General features: G+C 39.3%; 1 protein-coding gene across 1 annotated transcript in view; it reads right to left on the bottom strand.

Annotated features, from left to right (window-relative positions):
• Tmhs (Tetraspan membrane protein in hair cell stereocilia) overlaps positions 1-12,662 on the bottom strand; it is a 71,496-nt gene extending 58,834 nt beyond the window's left edge. The window contains exon 1 of the mRNA XM_083131926.1: positions 12,036-12,662. Within this exon, the coding sequence (XP_082988052.1) occupies positions 12,036-12,447 (412 nt within the window). The 5' untranslated portion in view covers positions 12,448-12,662. The remainder of the gene's footprint in view (positions 1-12,035) is intronic.
• Positions 12,663-22,426: the final 9,764 nt, after the last annotated feature.

Genomic DNA, 22,426 nt, shown 5'->3' with positions numbered 1-22,426 from the left:
TATCTTGCTTGTCTTTTGCAGGGGCGGCTTAAGCTGGGCGACTCGGCCGCCGCCCTCCTTGCGTACATTATTTCTGACTATATAAGCGTGTCTATTTATTTCTATAAGAGTTGGATTTGTGTAGACCAGTGATTCTCAAACTGTGGTACGTGTATCTCCAGTGGTACATGAACGACTTGAAGGGGGTACGCGATCAGCTCGAAAGAGAAATGTTGAGAATTCGCGATTAAAATTAACCGATATGCCATCTGGTGGGATTTTCAGGAAATACTCTAAGTAGGATACGTTGTGGTTGAAGTCGTTTAAAGCATGGGGAATATGCGAGAGAGTAAGGTCTACTGTCCAGTTTTTTTTTTTCTCTAAATCGTTTTATGGGTCAGAACAAATTAAAAGTTTTCATGTGTTTCCACCCCGTGGAATCAACAAAATGAAATTTGTTAATAAATCAGAGAAAACGTAATTGACAGAAGATTGGTATGGGGGATATAACACTGTAATTCGGCAAGGAAATTACGAAGAATGCACGAGTCTGCTTACTTTATTTTTCGAGAGATATTACCATGAAAGTAAAGTTTTAAATTGTACTTTATAAATAAAGCTTTTTCTTTTTTTCCGAAAAATCATGAAGCGTCTTACCCAATGCGTCCATGTATTACCGGTATTACGTACGTATGTGTGAAATTTGGGACAGGTGCAAATCGATTAAGAGAGAAGATGAAAATAGTTTGAGAATGAATTAATGTCAAATGTAACCAGAAAAAAAAGTGGACATGCTAATGTTACTGTTTCATTCAGTACGATGTCCTTTTTCAGTGAGTATAGCCTGGTCATGAAATCGTGAATATTATTATTAAACCAGCCTTTCTCTTTCGAGAAAGAACTGCAACGATACGTTCGCAATTTTCTCCTGTCCCAGCTTTTTAAGTACAGGTCAATTTCAATTCCTTTATTTTCAAATAATTTCCGAGAACCCCAGTTACAACATGACGTGCAGATGATACCGCACTGCTTTGGACAACCAGTGCGTATACATAGTTTCGACTGAATTTTCCGTGTTATTTTTGCCTATCATAATTAAATGCTTCGTTCTCAGTACAGCTTCACATTTGTTAGAGTACCTGGAATTCACATCGCATTCGCAATATTTAAAAATAAAGCGTAATTTAAACGTTTTCTACCATACCAGTCATGACAACACGCTGCTATTTTGAACTTCTGCTGAATGTAAACAAAGATTTATCCTACTTAGAGCGGCCATATTAGAAGCGACACTAGCGCTCAGGTGGTAATTTTAATCGCGAATACCCACATGACTACATTTTTGATGCAGGTGTGCAGACGCAGAGCAGACTTCATAGCTTTAAAACTCAACAGGGAAATAAGGCTGATTTTGTCACTGACTCTCTTATCTTTGTTTCGTATGATTTGAAATAAAATACTCGTTCGAAATCTGTAATAAGACTAAATTTGGAGCTGAATCTCTGCTTGAAACTTTCATGTGCACAACCAGACATCAAGAAACTGTGTCAAACTAAGAAGGCACATTCTTCTTTCTCGAAACTCTTCAGGATTTACAATAAAAACTCCAAAAATCGTGCTCGACAGTTCGTTTACAAATTTACTTTTGTTTCTCACTTTTTTGTACCAACTCTGGAAAAAATATACGAAAATTATTTTTTATATATACATTTGTTTCACATTTTTATTATTTTAACTAATCATAAAAAGATTGTAAATATAGGAACTCAATAAAATAATAAACGTAGGATTCTAATGTATATTTGTTTACCATATTTCCACATGCAGACCGGATGCCATTTTGCTCTATTGCAGATACATGCCTCCAACAAATCAAAAACGCCCCACCAATCAGCAGCCAAAAAAATTCCAAAACCCACTAATCGGAATAAACCTATGGTGGGGTATTACACGTTTAGTTACGACTAAAGGGTTCAATGAGAAAAGTGTTTGAGAACTACTGGTGTAGACAAACATTAATCGAGGTTACTGCTGCATAAGTATATTGCAATATCATGTAGCAATTTAAGCTAAGATATTACTGTTATTTTGATATCCTTGTGTAGGCATTAAATCCGTAACCTATGGCTCTACAGTCCGTGAGGGCCTTGGCCTATCTCCCGACTGCCAGTCCCCCTCCCACAATCCTACCTAGAGGTGTGTAGATCTTAAACCAGTAATGTGGGTGACTTGGGGTCAGCACGTCGAACCCTCAGCCGTTATAGAGGATATCCGAGACCGGGTTACGCTACTCACTAGTAGCTCCTCAATTTCCCACGATGGTGGGTTGCCACAGGTCCTATATACAGGCCGAGAACCCAGACTGAACCCGGGCGGACTCGAAGACATGCCGTCCCCCAGTCGGAGCCCAAAGCGCAGCGCTTTAGACCGCACGACCACCTTTAACAGTTATACTTAAAACGTAAGGCTATTCTTCCTCTTTAAAACCGTAAATATATATCATGGCCATGTTTTTCATTGAGGAGTGGGGAGTAGGGTAGAAATTAGGGGAGCGCCAGAAACCAACCTCGCCAGGGTGAAAATTTTATCTTGAGCGCCCCCCCCCCCCTTTCCCAGTCACATTACGTTTCTGGGATAAAGTCCCAGTATGGCCATGAGCACTACAACTCATGGACCCAAAACATGTTATTTCGTTACGAATTCAAATAACTATAGAGCTGCCATGTCCAAATTGAAGCAACTACGTTTTCAGATGTAAAGACTTAATGCAAGGAAGCTATTGGCAAGCAATTGGACATGACATTTTAGACTTGTAAAGGGTGTCTCAGAAATATTTTCGTTTTTAAAACTATTAAAATAAATAGTAAATTTTTTGTATAAAGATAAATTTATTAGCTAAAGAAACATTAAATTTTTATTTGTGGTAAAGAGTATTGGACAAATGGTGACCGTTCGTTTTCACATTCCATTATTCTTGATCTACAGTTTTCGATCACTCGCCGAAAGATTGCACGAGGAATAGCATTGATTTCACCTGTAATTCTTTGTTTCAATTCTCTCAATTCTTGATGACCTTGGACGTCCCGGCGGTTTACTATAACTTGACAAGTTTAAAAACAAGACGCTGCAATCCATTGTTTGCGCACCTCATATCACATTTCCCCACTCCATTGTCTGCGGCGACGTTCATTCGAAGTGTTGCAAACTGGAGGGAGCTGAATCCTCTGAGTATTTTCAACGAAATTTGAATGTGAAAGGCATGAATTAGTATCCCGTCACCTACGCTACCTATTGATTGCGCAAAATTCTAAATACATTTTGATATTTTCCCTTTAAACCTTAAATGAATTAAGTTATATTAGGGATATTTCTCACAGCATAAGAAATGTATGAAATAAAACGATAGAAAAATGAAAAATATATAAACGATAGAACTGAGCTCACCTTCTAAATGTTTTCCAGTTCTCCTTCATCAGATTCACTCTCCCACTCATCCGAGCCTGTGTCTACCGATGAATCTGTGTCCATGTCTGAATCGGCTTCACCAAGTCTAATTATCAGTTCATCTACACGCTCGTCCATAAGTCCATCTCTTTCAAAGTAAGAATCTTGCAGCCAAAAGTAAAGAGCATGAACATTTCAATGCTTTAGAAAAGAACACAGGCAAGCGTGTTATCAGATTGCGTTCTCGTAGTGATTGTTGTACGATAAACAAACGAACCACCACCCCACTAGTTTTTTTTTTTTTAAAAAAAAGAAAAAACTGGCCACTGCTCGATGTCGCATTCAGAAAATGAAGTCATTCGCCCTGTAGTTTCTCTTCGTTATAAACCTTAACGCACGTGCGTAATACTACAGTTTACGATCGGCGCACCGCACGCATTTTCAAAGGCCGGATTAAATAAAATGAACCACTGATATAGTAATAGGAGCCTGTATGCACCGTCACGCTAAACAGTGAAAATTGTTTGTCATATTTGTTTTAGCTTAATTTTGCTGAGTTGGCACCACTGGTACTCTCAACGCCAGACCAGTGAGTAGAAGAGTGGTGGGGAGGATGACGTAATACGAAGTGCTCCGCAGCGATCTGCGCATATCGGGACTTAACTTGTCAGGCTATAGTCATAGTGCTTCCAGTGTGTTCACCCAATGTTTAATAAAATTTGCGCTTGGGACGTCTCTCATTGCTTCCAGGTTATAATTATGCCGGTGCAAACGACGCACAACAACATAAGAATCAACATTTTTATAAAACGCACGAACACAAAAAGCACGTTGCTGCCTCGTAAAGCGCTCCATGGAAACTAAATATTAACAATGTTGCCAAGCGTTTGCGATCTATCTCATTTCTCCGTAATGTGCGAATTGCCCCAGAGGGCGGATTCAAAAATGAAAATATTTCTGAGACACCCCTTATTATTTGGAAAGTATACAATTTTTACATTGGAGATGTTTGAATTTACAATTACACAAAAGAAACAAGTCCTCCTCCGTAGCCGAGCGGGTTAAGGCGTTCACTCGTCTTGAGATCGTTCGCTGCGGGACGGCGTAGGTTCGAATCCGGCTCTGGTCGGAATTTATTCGGCCTACGTATAGGGCCGGTGGCAACCTGAATGAGTGAATGAGTGAGCGGTAACCCGGTCGAGAAGGCCTACAACGGCTGGGGGTTCGTCGGGCTGACCACCCGACACCCCAATACTGGTCTAAGATCTCCACGCTAGAACAGGTGACGGAGGAACAGTGTGGGAGGGAGACCAGCAGTCGGTAGGTAAGCCAAGGCTCTCAAGGGCTGTCGCGCTGTGGGTTATTATTATTATTACAAAAGAAACAAACTTTTCGATATTTCCAAAAGCAAAATCAAGCCTAGCAAACCTAAATATTCCTTTAGACAAGCACAGCCTCAAACCAAGAAATGAAGCACTCGGAGCTGCAACAGAATGTCCTTGTCCCGAGTTCCCGTCAGCCCCTGTGGGTAGCTGACCTCCCTCCAGATACTTACGGCTGCGTCAACTCTGGAAGGAGGACATCAAGGAGAATCTCTTTGGAGGGCATAGGATATGCAGAAGCTTTCACTTCCGTGGCTCCCTCTGCATCCACCATAACCTTTCCCCACACACGAATCTGGCTTAGCATTGTATAATGTGCATACAATTGGCCTCTTAGTGACAATGGTTCCTTATTAAAAAAAAAATCTTAATTTGACATTATTCACTATCTAGTTTTCTCTCTATTGTTCGGGTGAATTTATTGTTCGTTTTATCGATGCTGGCTGGGGGATAGAACCTACGATACATTGGGCTAGTCGCTACACTACTGCAGAATTAGGTATGGGTTGGTGTTTTAAGTCCACTTTATGCACAGTAAGGCTAATCGGGACTGGACCTACAGTTTAAAGTGGGATCCGAACCACTTGTGCCTCCACCGGGTATCGAACCCGGGACCCCTTGATTACAAGGCAATGACGCTACCACTGCGCCATGTGCAGAATTAGGGTCTCCCGTATGGTAACGTTGACAAGGGACCCGAGTTCGATACCAGTTGACAGCTACATAGTGGCTCGAATCACAATTTAAACTGTAGGTCCAATCTCGATTGGCCTAACCCGTGATGAAGTGGTTAGCACAGCGTACTACGAGGTCCTGGGTTCGAATCCCAGTATGGGTGTTATTGTGAATGTACCTTCATCAATGTCGTCATATCGTTACTCATCCTCGTCTTCGCGATTGGCCAAAAATGGCAGAAAAGCTAAGTAAAATAAATCAAATTAATGAATTAAAAATTTTCATGGATGTATATTTTTTTATTATTGAAAAGCTATTGCCTTGGTGTGTATATACAAAAAAAACGTCTATACGTGGTTGGGGAGAGGTGTCCTATCTCTTCCTCTGTTTTCGATGTTCGTAGTTATGTAGCAACGTAAGTATGCAACCTTGTACAACGTTTATTATGAATTCCTAGACAGCGTATCATGAGAGATATTTAGAATCGTTCAGAGTAAGAATCACACAGATGGAGAGTGCTAAAAAGGAAAAACAAGAAAAGGAAAGATAAATGAAGAAAAATGAGGTAGAGAAACCGATGAAGAAAAAGGCAATAGAAACTTAGAAAGTAAGGAAGATAGAGGAGCAGGATAGGATAGAGAAAGAGGAAGAATGAAATGGAATAAAGAAAATGATATACCCTTAACCCCGTCCCCTGAAAGTAAGAACATTTCAGAATCACTTATAGTTGGAGACATGCATATTTCCTTTCTGACGGAAACACGAAATGTGAAATAAATAACCTGTTTATTTTTCATGTTTCTGAAAGGCTGAGATACGGTTCCCCACCATGTTTTCAAACGATGGTAAAGTGCGAAATTAACTCTTAAACATGAAATTCAGAGTTTATTTATAGACACAACATTTTCTGAAGTCTGAATTATCCTGTGAGATATGTAAAAAAAATCACTGAAAATTGATTAGGTTGTGGAAATGTGAAAACCAAAAATTGGCTGTACACAGGAATAAATTTTATGCTTTGATAACTACAGAAATGAACTACATTAGAAAGTAAACGTTTGTGCATTAAATATAGTTTTTAAATGAAATTTAGGATCATGTTCACCAAAATGCTATTTTATGTGCGGCTTTTGATCCCGATTAATGCCCAGTTTTTGTACCGAAATCTCCATCTTTTTTTTTCACCATAGTACAGCAAATATCACTGAAATATTGAGGGAGAAATAGGGTTGTTATAGGTCCAGGAACCCATAAGTTCTAATGGGTTCTATTGGGTTTCGCTGCAGGACCGGAACCTTTTTTTCTAACATAATTTAAATTCGGTCCAAGTTGCGTATTGTTGCATTGAAAAAAGGTTCCTAGACTGTATTTTAATTGATCCGGAAAAATGTTCCTGGACCGTATTTTAATTGATCCGGAAGAAAGGTTATTGGACCATATTTAAATTGATGCGGGATAAAAGATTCCTGGACCGAATTTAAATACTTCCGGAAAAAAGGTTCCTAGACCGAATTGAAATCGATCCTTGAAAAAATGTTCCTGGACCGAATTTAAATTCATTCGGAAGAAATGTTCCTGGACATTATTTAAATTCATCCGGAAAAAAGGTTCCTGGACCGAATTGAAATACTTTACAGAAAAGAAGATTGTTTACGGTCCAGAACCCATTTATTTACGCCTGCTGATTTTCTCTCCTGGACCGGAATTGAATTTATTTAAAATTCCTGGACATTTAACAACCCTGGAAATAGAGAAGGAATACAGAGAAAGCAGGAAAGAGAAACGGCGAGAAATGGAAGGAGATAGAGAAGGAAAACGAGTGAGTGGAATCCATCTGATAATATCTCGTTCACCATTGAGCCGACCAGAACGAAATTCTCTCGTGACGCCACAGAACGGTTGTCGCAACAGGATGGTTCTGTGGACAAAACGACAATGGACATCCAACGACTACCACCGCATATTGCAACATGCTACTTGTCACAGCATGCGCTACATGCACACGAACAATGAGAAGTTACACTCGGCAACAAAGGAGTGTTGTGTACCATACTGGTCGCTTGTCTTTTAAGAAATGTTTTGCTGCAACTTAGCTTTCACCATTGTTGGCCTGCCACTGTGAGCAACACACCCATGTTTTTTTTTTTCATTGCATTAAATTGCACCTCGGGAGCCATAGCACTTAACGGTTTCGTAACACCAATCTTGCATACAACAGTGCAAGATGTTATCAGGTGCGTATCGATAAGGAGGTCAATGGGAATGGGCGCCACTCCCCAGAGGCGTCACCACCGGGTGGGCAAATGTGGGCTCTGCACGATTCTCATACACATTCAAACAGGTTACATGAGAAATAGGGGTGTAAGGGGCGGCGTTCTTCTAAGTCGCCCAAAAGTCAACCTCACTTCCACGTAGTGCACCCTGGACTAAAGACCAACGAGGCTCTGGCGACTGGCACTCTGGCCAGTATAATTTTGTGTGTGTTGTCCTGTTTTTTGTCCTTGTGTGTGCTGAGGGCCCTTTACAGCCTCAGTTTTTAATGAAAGTCAGAACATTTTAATCTTTTAAGATTTTACTTATGCAACGTTAGAGTTGTTCTTTGTAAAGATAAGGGGCTGGACCCCGTATAATGTGACGGGTGCAAAATAGCCTTAGTGCTGACGCACCCAAAATTTTAAATTCAAATTCAAATTCAAATACATGAGAAATATTCAGAATAATTTCGAGTAGAGCAAGACACAGTCACGCAAAGGAAGAAGAAATGACAAACAGAAAAAGGAATGTGATATAAAAAGAAACAGGGGAATAAAGAAAAAGAAAATAGAATAAAAGAAAGCTATAAAGATAACGGAAAAAGGTAGAAAAACAGAACAATGAGAAATAGAGAAACGATAAGGAAAATAAAATAGAGAAAAACAGAAAAGAGACTGGGTAAACAACGAAAGAGAGATTTTTTTGGAAAGAGAACAGTGTATGATACGAGCATTAATATTACCAAATATTAGAGTTTTGTATTTTTGTTATTTCACTTCGCTTTTCTGTCAGTTTTGGCTAAAATCGTGACGATGAGAAAGAGTCGTTATGAGATGAAAGTAATGAAGGAACATCCATCCCTAGGCGGGACTCAAACCCGGGAACGTCGGTGGAAAGATCTAAACGACCACTTAGCGAGATCGATAAAAGTTATTTACGTATATCTTTAAAGAAAGGATGTGTTTTTCTATGTTGTACACATCGCACCCCTAGGCAGCTCCGAGATTCTAGATTCAATATTCTGTGTCATGCTGCTGACCATTAATGTGGAAGAATTTCGAAATTACGCTCCGTTTAAACCCGCCTACTCTTAAATTGCTCAGGTCAGTGCTTGCTCGCTGATCTCAGCGAAGAGGCGCGGGCGAGAAATTTCCAACTCCTCGATATGTGACATTTTCTTTTCCCATTTTCCAGATAAATATGGTGCATCGTAAAAAAAAAGTTGCGTGTGGAAATGGTCTAAAACCGCCAAAGTCAACTGTTCCGAATACAACAAGAAATGACCATGAATCGACTATTTATGTAGTTAATCTAATTAATATGATTTTAATTATTCAGTTTCTAAAAATATATTTGTGGGTCACACAATCATAATTTATAATCTTTTAAAAGAAAAAGGAGACAAATTTAAATTATGAGACGTTTTTCTTTTGTATCTCAATTCTGTATTGCATGCCTATACACATAACACTTGAATTCTACATTGTCCCGGGTTCGAATCCCGACCTAGGCAATGGCAGTACTTTATCCAGAATTTTCCATTTGCGGGTATGAGTCCAAATTTAGGGGATGTAAGGGTAAATTTTAAGCCAAAATTACCATAATTGGGCCTTTTTGAAAAATTTTAGGGGGTATTGAGGAAATTTTGGGGTGTTGGGGGTGTGCGTATAAATCACTGGGCGTGAGTGTTATTTAAGTGTCCCTTCATCAATTTCATCATATCATCACTCATCTTCATTTTCGCGATTAGTCAAAGTGGCAGAAATGCGAAGTAAAATAAGCCAAATCACTCTCTTACGCAATTCATTCCGGAAATTGCTTTAAAAGTTAGGAGAAATTTTAGTCATAAAGTTTAAGGTGTGTAAACTCTCACATAAAACTAATTTTTATAATTTTTCAGACTGAGGCATTATTTATTCTTTACATTAAATTGAAAGGCTCCTCCATTTTAAACTCAATATTTTCGATCTAACGCAGTTTTTATTTTGGTTATTCTGTTAGAATGTAACTAATGAACGTTATTTATGTTATTAATAATAAAAATAACAAGCTTTCTGCTTCTTTCAACTAGAAATGAAAAATGCCAATTTCCAGGGAAGGGTGGGGGCGGGGGGGTTCAACACCCTCACTCCTACTTCAGTGTATGTGTGTGGAGGAGAGCGAAGAGAACGTGATTGCCTTGTTTTTCTATAGCTAAATGACTCCAAGAATTTCGCACTGACAATAAGCTAATTCGTAATATCTTTTCACAGAAATGTATAAATTGAACGACTAATTGGAACAAAATGCTTTGCTGTAGAAAAATATTTGTTATTAATTTCATATTTTCTCAGATAACTCGATTCTTATGTGGCGGAGTGGTTAACACAGCGCGCTACAACTCCAGGGGGCCCGGGTTCGATCATGGCCTGGGAGTTCTTTGCGCATCAAATGTCATCACATCATCACTCACTTGCATCTTCGCAAATAGTCAAAAGTGGTAGAGAAGTGAAGTAAATTAACCCAGATCAATCTTAAATATTCGTTCAATTTTGCTTAATTTGGGGGGAGCAGTGGTGCACGCATTCGAAGGTGAGTGGAAGGGGGCCGACCAACAACACCTTTGATACGCCCTGGTTAAGCAAATTAGCTTTAGATCAGAGCCCATTACTTTGTGTCAAGCAACTATTTATTGCCAAAACAAAACAAAATGCCAAGAAGCGTCAGTTTGTTACAAGCTGTACAATGACATAAGGATACCAGACATGCAGACGATAACAAGCGATTGCGAAAACAAGTACACACATGTGGGTAGGCGGCCTTGATTGAGAACAGCGATTGGTTTGCCAACCTGCGAGGGTTATACACAATAGATATTGCAACTGGGACGTAGTGTTCTCGTTTTCTTTTCGTCATTTCAATTTACACTTTCGGATATTTTTCGTCTCTTTTATCTATCTAGGTTAACCACAGTGATGGAGATGAAAAGTTATGATTTAATAAGGTGTGGACATGGGTGTCGGCAGAAAGTCGGGCCGATGACATAAATGAAATAATAATAATTATTATTATTCTCCTTTCATACCGTTAATATTGTTAAATATTTCTGTTAACTTTTACAAACATTAACTCAAGACAAATCTTTGAAAGTCAAGGGGGGAATTTTATTAAGATTACGTTGTGTAACCTCGAACACAAAAATTTCAATTTTGGAATTTATTTTGGGGTTAATTTTCTCAGTTACTCCTTTTTCCCCCTTTTTTTACTCAATCCTACCACCAAAATATCCATGTCAATTTTAGACTTACTGTTGATATTGAAGAGTGGATATTGCTTCCTCCAAAAATTTAATTCTAAATCTCCACACCAGAATTTCCGCAACATTCTAAGACACTAGTAATACACAAGAATTCGATACCCCCCTCAATTTAATGCTCAATTCCCCTCTAACTAAAATACCCGCCATAATCTAAGACCTAGAAATGGATACTGCTCCCCCTCCAAAACGTTTAATTTAGAATCCCCCCCCCCCAGAAATCACTTGTCAATTAAGGCCTAATATGTAAGAGTTGGATATTTCTCCCATCCCCCTTCGATAATACCCTTAAACACTTTATTTTCTTTATCTAATATATAAATGTTCAATTTTATATTATTTGAAGGGAAAAATCCCCCCCCCCCAAATATCGATGGCGCAGCCTGCTCCCTTAACCCCCCCTGTGGACAGCCCTGACCTGTGCAATAAATTACCACTGATAAATAATATTTCACTATTATGCATGCAGATAGGAAATTTTCAACATTTCTCAATTTTGCTTTTACACACATCCAATCGTCAGCGTACCTATGTAGTATACAACGTGGCTTCCTACTGGTCAATACCCATTCTCAGAATCTTGGCACCTGACGCAATGAACCATAAGTTATTAAGAAGAAAAAAAACATTCCCAAGGATGTGTAGGGGAAGCGAATACCAACGTTGCATATGTGGGCATGTTAAGTCTACGGATTCCGTGACAAGCATTTCTTTTCACCGTTTTTAATTCCCAATAACCTTACAGCTTTTCAATTGCACTCCAAAGCTTCATAAACTGGTGGTTTTCATTGACTTCTTGCGTATTGCATACAGGTGGAAATGTGGCAACGTCGGACACCGTCCCGTTACCTGTCTAAACACCTATTCATGTTACTGGAATGTGCGTCAGAGGAAATATTTTAGCATGTACGCGATACTGACGTAGCACTGGACAACGTTCTGTAGTAAACACTGCAAAAACGTCAACAATTATGCTCAAAAACAAGTAAAAACATGTTTCCCCTTACCTGAAAACACCTGCATCCATCCGCATATGTGGAAAACGGTGGTGGATTGGAAGAAAAAGAACAAAAGCATACAGCATATGCACAGCAGAGTGATAATCACTGACAGGCCGACGAAAACTGTTGCCGCCCTAAATGCTGGGTTGGGGATCGTACTAAAGTCATCCAACCTGCCTTGACAGTCCTCGATCCCGTTTTCGGTAAGAAAAAAGCAGTATGTCCAAAGTCCAAATCTTCCAGGATAATTGGACTCCTGGGTGTCTCCTATCCACTCGGGTGTAACGAACGCCACAACATTGATAATAGCGTAGCAGATCGTAAAGATACCCCACAACACACCTATGGCTTTAGAGTTACGAATGTAGTTCGTTGTGTATATCTGGGAGGATTCTACATACTCCACTTTGGAACCCATGTTCGCTTGCTTCGGAAAACTTGCACACTGTCAAAACACACACGCGCGCACAAGGTTACTTTCGGCAACAAATCTCCTCAAAGGAGACACTCACTTCGGCACATCACAGGTTTTTTCACTCCACGGGCATTCTGCGGACACAAGCTGCGTTGACCAACCACCTCAAAATGGCGCCCGACTGGTTACCTCCTGCCTGTCGGAGAGTTTGTGTTCGCAAAGCTCACCTCCCCGCTTCACCTGGCGAGCCGTAGTTCACCTGGAGGCTACCAGATAGCGGGACTTTCGTCGCATACCATTACACTTCAGTTTCTCCCAAGATAAAAGCACCGGAGAACAATGTGTTTTGTCTCACAATTAGAAATGAGAAAACAGTGACGTAAGATACAGAAATTCACGACTGGAATATACACTGCAGTTTGGCATAGCTTTAGATGTATGGAATTTCAACAGAACAAAATTATTATTCGACATTAACAACAAGATAAACATTGCAGTTTATGTAATTGAGTGTGTCGTGGGTGTGTGGGGCGATCACCTCGAGCGCGGAGGCAAAAGTTTTAAATCCACTGGGGACTGGGCCTACAGTTTAATGTGGGATCCCAACTACTTTGTGCCTCCACCAGGGATCGAACCCGAAATCCGAGGGCGCAAACGAAAGTTGTATGAGTGACAAGGTGTCCTCTAAAATTATTGACGTTCTATTAAAGTCAGGCCTGTAACCAGGATTTTTTGAGAGGGGGCAGACCCATAGGCAAATTTTCATAAATTTTCTCATTATACACTGTGTATATATGTGTATGTGGGGAGGAGTGTATTCGAGAGGGTGGTTAGAGAAATTTATTCATTTTACTACGAAATGTTGAAGAACAGCATTTTCTAATCTATATGTGTACAACCACGTGACAAATATTTGCAGTTGACCCTGACATGTGTTTCTGTCAGAGAGCGAAAAGAAAAATTGTATGATACGGGTAGACTACATGTATGCATAATACAAATAATTCAAATAGCCTACGAAAAGCAACATATGTGTGTGGGGTTGATAGATGAGGGTTCACACCCACTTTCCAAAGTCCCTGACTTTTCCAGGTATTTTACATAACTGTGTAATAATTTAACATGCTAGAAAATAAGAGTTACACTTCAACTTTGTAAGTTAATCAAATAAATCACGTTTGTTGAACATTTTTGAAAATAAATTTAAAATAAAATGAAATAACCTTTTTATAAGCAATATTATCCAAAAAGGAAGATTGTTGGGAAGATGAAACGAAACGTGTTTCCGGTTACAAATTCTGCGAAGCAAAAATCATTTAATTCCCCTGACTTTTCCAGGTTTTGATTTTTTTTAAAAAAAATCAATTGTTTCCAATGACCTCCGTCCTAGCCTTGTTTTCCTGACTCCTCCAGTTGTCCAGGACTTTGGAGTTAGTGCGAACCCTGTAAATAAATTACCTGAAGTGAACGGTTAAGTGAATTCACCCTGGTAGTGTGTCTGCTGACGTAATATTGTTTCTATGGCGTATTTTCGCTTTTAGAATATTATTCGACAGTAAAAATAAATGCCAGTGGCAACCAAGAAGCTATTAAATAGAGTTGCATACATTTGGGTTAGAAAATGCCATTTTCAACGGCTCGTAGGATCGAATTTTTTGGCCTTGATGTCCTCTGCACACTGTGAAAGTTGTCTGCTGTACGGTCACACCACTGTGTATTTATGTACAAGAAAATTACAAGTAGAAAAGAAGAAAAGTTCCAGTAAAACAAATTCAGATTGACAGAATTTCGTAAATAATAATGTACTTAATTTCTTGAGTGTTTTGGACAAATAACAATATACGTTAGAAGTGCTTCAGGCAATTTTTCGCCCCAAAAATGAACCATCGATTCTGCTGTGAAGTGGATTTTCCTATTTACATAATATTAATTAACCCTAAGCCATTGAGTGGCAGAATGGACATCAGTTGCAGAAAACCCCTGATGTTGGAGAAAGAAAATAAAGCTTTTTATCCTTCTGCTCAGTGGTGGCGAAAAGGGATCACAGAACTTGAAGTGCGGGTGGAGAGCTAAATGCCCCTTACATGGTTGGTTTTGTATTGCAGTCATTGAGGAACCTTTCTTCCCTAATGTAAAGAGTATAGAAAATTCCCCTCTATTCTAATTAGGTGAAACATTAGTGACACTGTAATCGAAGAAAGCATTCAACAATCAAGTGGTGTTGTCGAGTGTCAAACAACAGTTTTTGACTCATAAAAAGTTCAGACAATTTTAGTAATGTACACAGTATTCTACAGAAAGTCCTACATAGCCAGTTCAATCAGTGTCTGTAGTGGCGCAAGAGTCTTCTTCCCTTATAGCAAGTAGTGTCCGAGCCGAGAAGAAAAAGTCGGGGCATGGATTAAAAGGAATGGATTGTCCCGACTAAATCGGAACGTCTGATAGCCTTGTATCAATTGTTATAGAACTAAAATAGCCCAATATTGCAGACTGCAGACTTCTAAAGCCTGCCTCTGTCCAGAAACAACCTATTCATTTGCGCAAGGACAAAATCGAAGTTAATGCAAAATTTGAAAAACGTCAACGTAATTTTTGTAGGTTTTTATACGTTCATATTAAAATTTTTCATGGCTCGAGAGGGGGGCATGGCCCCCCTGCCCCCCGTTGGGTACAGGCCTGATAAAAGTAATAATGTCGGTTTGCAAAGAGTAAAAAATATCTTCCTAGCTCCGGTCGCAATACAAAAAAAAATATCTGAGAGAGACATGAAGTTTTAACTCATTTCTTTAAAAAAATGTTATTTGTATCAACCGATGGTTGATAGATACGAGAGTCACTATTTATATTTTGAGCCTAACAATGAAAAAACAGGAATTTGGCATTGAAAACTGCTTTATTGTTTGCGAAGTATTCTCCTCTATGGTCAATACACTTTTGCATTCGTTCGAACCATTTGTCAAAGCAGTTTTTTCAATCTTCTTGAGACACCTCCATAATATGGTTTTTGAACGCATCAACGGCGTCTTCCGCCGACGAAAATCGTTGTCCACGCAATTTATTCTTGACATTCGGGAACAAGAAGAAGTCATTGGGTGCCAAATCAGGACTGTACGGCGGATGACCCATCAATTCGATTTTTTGACTGTTCATAAAGTCGGTTGTTAGACGAGATGTGTGACAGCTGGCATGATCCGACGGCGTTTGTTTGTTTTCCGTATTTGACCGAAGACCTCTGGCAAACAAATTGTTGTGTACCATTCAGAGTTGACCGTTCTACGTTCCTCTAAAGGCACAGTTGCCACATGACCAGTTTTCCCGAAAAAACAGGCGACCATTTGTTTCGATGTGCTTCGAGCGCGAACAACTTTTGTTGGATTGGGTTCATCTTGAAACACCCATACAGTCGACTGCTGTTTACGTTCCGGCTCATATGCATATATCCATGATTCGTCACCTGTTACAATCTTATATACGTCTTTTGAAGCACCACGATTGTATTTATTGAGCATTTGTTTGCACCAATTGACGCGAGCGTCTTTTTGAGTTTTTTGTCAAATTGTGTGGGATCCAACGAGAACATACCTTTCTCACAGCTAAATGATCATGTAGTATTTTATATATCCTGGTGGAACTAATGCCTATGGTTGCCTCAATCTCACAGTATGTCACATGACGATCTTGCAGTATTAGGTTTTGCACAGCATCAATGTTTTCTTGAACAACAACAGATTTTGGACGACCTTCGCGAATCTCGTCGGTGAGCGAATGGCGGCCACGATTAAATTCGTTATACCAGCGTTTCACAGTGGCAAAGGATGGGGCTTCATCGCCAAATGTGGAAGTAAGTTGATCGATGCACTCTTGTCTTGATAATCCACGTCGAAAATCGTAAATAATCATCGCACGAAAATGTTCACGAGTTAATTCCATTTTATTGTTGTCGCTCAATCTCCAAGGCAACATAAACAACGCAAATGAAGCTATTGACAAAACATTTGAAGTACGTTATGGTCAATAATGCCAGACGATTCCGTGCAAACGTCAAATCGAGCCTAACTTCAATCAGTGTTGCCAAGGCTCAAAATAGAAATAGTGACCCTCGTAGTGTGTGCAGAGGCATGGATTTTTTTCAGGGAGGGGCAAGCAAGGCAGTTTTTTTGTGTGTGGAATGGGCAAAAGAGGCATACTTTCCCTCCCCCCCGTAATAGTGTGTTGTCTCCTCAAGAAATACTGCTTTAGTTTGAATGTATCATGCTCCTGCAACGACCTTGTAATAATTAACATAATTTTTTGTGATTGGAACGAAATTACATGGGTAAAATATATAATTTTAGGTTGACCGCTTGACCCGCCCCCCCCCCCCCCTTCTGGATGCGATATGCAGAAGTGTTTTGAAAAACGGAAAGAGTCAAAATCTGAAATATGTGTTGGGTGTTTGGATGAAATGAATACATACTGTAGTCAATTTACGAAGCAAAAATTCTGTGTGTCAATTAGTACTGTCAATTATAAAATAATCTGTCGTAAGGCTCTGCATCTATCATTTGCAAAATTTTACAATGCTGTTCTGTTCGATGGAAGAAATGTATCCGTGAAATGGAAATATATTACAACAGCCTTTACGGAGTTGCACAGCTCATTTTGGATTACTCAAAAAAGTGCGAGACACGATTGTAGACATTTTGGAAAAAAAAACAACAACATCAAAGTGTGAAAAACATGGAATTAAGCAAATACATATTCAAGGCATTGACCTGATCAAAAAAACCTGACTACTTAACATTTTATATATTTCGCAATTTCTCTGCTTTTCCATTCATTTTCTCTATCCTTCTCCAATCTTTCTTCTCTTTAGTATCAATTCCTAGGTGTTCCTTTCTTTTTTGTTTTCGTTTTTTTTTACATCTCATTTTCGGGAGGGGATGATTTCATATAACTTTTAGAATAGCTGCATGATATTATTACTTCTTTTGTTTCTTGCTTTTTCCTAAATCATCTAGTCACAATATTGTTATAAATTGAATGAACAAGATAATTCGGCTATCTCTGAAATAAATGTACACTTCGGTCCCATTTTGCATTAGTGGTAGCGTCGTCGCCTTGTAATCAAGGGGTCCAGCGTTTCATACCCAGTGGAGGCACTTAGTGGTTCGGATCCCACTTTAAACTGTAGGTCTACTCCCAATTAGCCTTACTGTGAATAAAGTGGACTTAAAACACCAACTCAATCAATCAATGAATCAGAAAAATTAGTCGTACAAACAATCAAGAATAAGGTTAAATAACACTATTATGAAAGACAAACCATTTCATGATAAAGAAATGTGTAAATTATTAATATTACATTGAAAAACGCTAATTACCTAATTATTTGAAAAATGTATTATGTACATGTACGATATTGATATGCTACTTGCGATTTACAGCATCCCGTCCAAAGATATACCGACTCTTACACTCGAGTTAAAACTCAGTTTTCACCGCAACTAATCAACTAAGCAGCTTTGATTTGAGCTAATAAAACATTGAAATTTATCATTGGCAGTGACGTTGCCAGACTTTCGTTCGGATGAGCTCAGGGGTGGACGGATTATTTATAGATGGACGGACTATGCTTTGGTGGTCATGGATACGAAGATATACTTTTTCTCTATTCCTATCTCTCTCTCTCTCTCTCTCTCACTTTCTCTCCTTTCATCTTCCTTCCTTCCTCTTTCTTTATTTCCACCTTTCAATCTTTCTTACTCTCTCTTTCCATGCTTCTAATTTAATTACTCTTTCTTTCCATTCTTCTCTTTATTATTCTTTCTTTCAACTTTTCTCATTCTTACCCTCCTTTTCTTTCCACTTTGCTATCTTTATTACTCTTATTTTTCTTTCAACGATTCTATCATTCTTTCTCTCTTTCTTTCAATTTTTAGATCTCCCTTACTCTCTCTTTCTTTCAGGTTTCTATTTTACTCACGCACTCTTTCTTTCCACGCCTCTTTCTTTACTACTTTCATTCCAGGTTTCTATCTTATTACTCTTTCTGTTTCCACCCTTCTATCTTTCTTACTGGCTCTTTTCTTTCCACGATTCTGTCTTTCTTTCTTTTACTATTTCTCTGGATCTCTTTTGTTCCTCTGTTTCTAACGCTCTCTCTTTCTTGTTCTGTTCCCTCTTTTGTCAATCTTTCTTTCTCTCTTCCTCAATCTCTTTCCCTTTGTTTCTCTCTTACTTATTTCTCACTTTATTCATTTTCGTCTATCTTTCCTGCTCTTTCCTTTTATCTATACCTCTGAGTGCCAATCTTGCTTCTCATATCCTATTTGTGTGAGCAAACGGATGGGCAAAGGGAATTTTATAGTGAGCTAGAGCGCAGCCGTGCCCTCCCGCTGGGGACGACCCTACTTACACAATGGGATCCGTGAGTATTACCGTGCAAATTGTCCATCACTATGTTCGCGCACTTTATTTAACCCAATAAGAGCTTCAAGAATTAAAAGAGGACTCAAAACAAGCTGTTTTCAACTTCTGCACCAGCATACGTAAAAATCCACCGCTTAAGAAAACATAGGAGAAAAATTAATGAAAATAGTCATGGACAATTTGCACGGTAATACTCATAGATCCCACTGTACGTAGATGTGAAATGTAATGAGCAGAAGAACTTACGTCCCTGTGTTTATTCGTGGGAGAATAAACAATGCGCAATCATAAAAATACGCTAAGTAGGTGTTGTTAACAATATCGAATCTTATCTCTCAACCAGCAAGAGCCACTTATTTTAACGCAGAGTAACGCGAAACTCATTTCCAGGTGGCGTTCTACTTCACTAAACGTTGTACAAACTTAGTACATATTATACTTTAAGCTTTACTAATACTTTAACGTGATTGTACACCTTATTGTAATTATGTCAATTTAGGAGGTGTATTGATTAACTTATGTACATCAATAATGAACCCTCTGAAAAATGAGATGCAGTAAAGGTAAATACGCCAAGCATTGCTTTCATTCACGTATTCATTCGTCAGTTCTCTGCCTTGATAGGCAAGTTTTTCTGCAACCTCTAAGCTTTCCGAAATTTAATATAATCTATCAGTTGATATCTTCTTCTTCCCCGGATCCTTTCCTGCAGTGGCGTGCCCAGGATTTTCGAAAGTGTGTATTATTGAGGGGGGGAGCTGTCCTGTTAGCGGTCAGTTCATGGAGCGAACAGGACATGGAGCGCACACAACTTGATTGACATGCTATCTAGTGAACTAATCAGTTAGAAAATCTAAACCTCCCGTCCCCACGCGCTGCTGGCAGGCAGCAACCAGTTCATGGAGCGGACACATGTTCATCGACCTCCCCCACCCCGCTGGAAATTGTGTTACTAAAGGATGGATGGATTTGTATTTACGTCCACTTTGTGCCAAACAAAACTTGTACATATCCTTACAATGAAGTGTGAAAAGGTATATACTTAGTGCCAGCCGGGACTGCTTGCGTTCTTCACATTCGGCCACCTCATTATTCTGTAAGTGTCACCAGCAATGCGACAGGTGGTTCAACAAAGACCCACGGATGCGATAGACCCGCACGGATAACCGTACTCGGCCTGAAGGCCTAGTCCCATCAGCAGCATTAATCTGCTTCGTCAAACACGTACACTTTGTGCTGCGTCAAAAGTTCTTTACATGCTATCAATCCAGTTTCGGAATGAAGACGTAGTCTTCAGAAATTTAGGCCTAGTTCCATCAGCAGCATTAAGCCAAGCTGCTTTGTCAAACGCATGTTTGATTGATTGATTGATTTAGTTTATTTTACTTCGCGTTTTGTGCCTCTTGGCTAATTTGCAAAGATGGGGATGAGTGATGAAATGATGAAATTGATGAATGGACATTCACAAACAACCAAGCCCGAGCGGGATTCGAATCCGGGACCCTTGGCGTCGCAGCGCGATGTGCTTACCACTCGGCCACAGGGTCCGGCCACATAAGTTTTGTGCTACGTCAGAAGTTTTTTATATGCTTGCATATAACTTAACATATTTCATCTCTCTCTTCACTCCTTCCAAGTTGAGCTCCATTCTAATAATTTTCTCATTTGATTCGATGCTGGCTTCGTCGGGCACACATTGGTGATCGGTCACAATTAAAATTGAATATCCTTGGTCTTCATCGTACCTTTGCATTTCGTCGATTTCTCATTGTCACAAAGCCACGTTACAACAGCAGATTTGTTTACGCAAAATTTCCGGTACGAATATCCGTTCAACATTGCACACTGTTTCCCTTTCCTGGTCTCTACGATCTTCATATTCTTAAATTTCGGAACTAACTTAACAGGAACGAACAGCTAGGTTAATCGCACAAAAATGGAAAAAACTCGCAGGAGACAGGACAGGAAGTATGAAGCTTCCCGGTTTACGGGGGAGGTCAATGAATACGTGTCCGCTCCATGAACTGGTTGCTGCCTACCAGCAGCGCGCGGGGGCGGGAGGTTTAGATTTTCTAACTGATTAGTTCACTACATAACATGTCAATCAAGTTGTGTCCGCTCCATGCCCTGTTCGCTCCATGAACTATCCGCTAACAGGAGGACACGGGGGGAGGTACGTATATATATTTTTTAGTACTCAGCCCTCATTTTGCCATCTTTTCCTGCGTTCTTTTTTTTAGGAATACTCGACCAAAAAGGGGGGGGTTACGTCCTTCCCCCTTGGGCACGCCACTGTTTTCCCGTTAACCATTACTTCCCGTGCGTCCTTCAGTAGGTGTCCTTCTTAGCCAGTGTACCAGCCAATTTTTTTTCTTGATCCCTTCCAGAATTATTTTTCTTTCACCAACTCTTTCCAACACTTTTGCCACTGTTATTCTTATAAAATTTTTTTTAGAAACAAGTTTTTGTTAAATTACACACTGTTATTTTAAAATGCATTAAAAAGTAGGAAATTAATATTAAATTGTCCTAATTGTTCTAGTTAATGCCATTGCCCTCTTCTACATTTAAAATTTTATATTTTGTTTTACTATTAACTTCAACTTTTTAATATAATTTCTTACTTCTGTTCTTATAAAAAGTTTCCAGTACTATTCTAACGCTGGCGTATTTACCCGGAGGTGTTTCGTTACTTTGTAACACTTTTTTGGTTTATTTTTAGTAAAACAATGAGCCGATTACAACACTGTGTCATTTTTTTCAAAACAAGGCAAATTACACATTTGTAATTTTTTTATGTACTCAAAAACAAGGTAAAAAGGTAAGTATTCGGATCCCTCAACGTGCCTATCTTAAATCTCTAAAACTCAGGTTCTTACGTGAACATATGGATGAGCATATGCTGTTTGATATGAGTATATTTGACATGCCTTTCTTATGTATACTTGCACCTGAACGCTTTAGTTTTGGAATGATCCTCGTATAACTGAAACAAACTGTATCTCACACATTCGTAATTTCACATATTCATGTGTGTATTATCAAAACTCGAGATAATTTCTTTATACAACATCGGAACATCGTTGGCAAAACCTGTGTTCAGGAACGCAGCTTTCAGATTGTAGATCCAGGTCTCTTTTGGGATGAAGCCTTTACACATTCTCCGCCATGCTCTTCTCGGATAGCCTGCTGTTTCAATCTTGGACGTGTTCAAGGTGCTTCAGGTTGCTCATACGTGGAGTTTTCCTCAAATAGAAACAGAACAGGAATTAGGTAGAACTATGACTTAAAAACTTTTAATATAAATACTGGGAAAAGCAGTGCAGTCTCATCTCTTTTGTTTGAGTTGGTTATAAGTTCATTTTATGCACAGAAAGGCTAATCTGGACTGCGCCTACAGTTTAAATTGGAATCCGAACCACTATGAGCATCCACTGTTTATCGAACCCGAAACCATTTGATTACACGTTACCATACGCCATCGGGGAGGTCCAGTCTCGTCTAGTGAACAGTGTTTGAACTGAAAGGGGCAGCGAGGGAATTGCCCCCTTTCTACATTTTCTGTCCCACT

Source organism: Lepisma saccharinum, chromosome 1, assembly GCF_977018435.1.
Source record: "Lepisma saccharinum chromosome 1, izLepSacc3.1, whole genome shotgun sequence".
Classification (NCBI taxonomy): domain Eukaryota; kingdom Metazoa; phylum Arthropoda; class Insecta; order Zygentoma; family Lepismatidae; genus Lepisma; species Lepisma saccharinum.
This window is presented reverse-complemented; position numbering and strand designations above follow the sequence as displayed.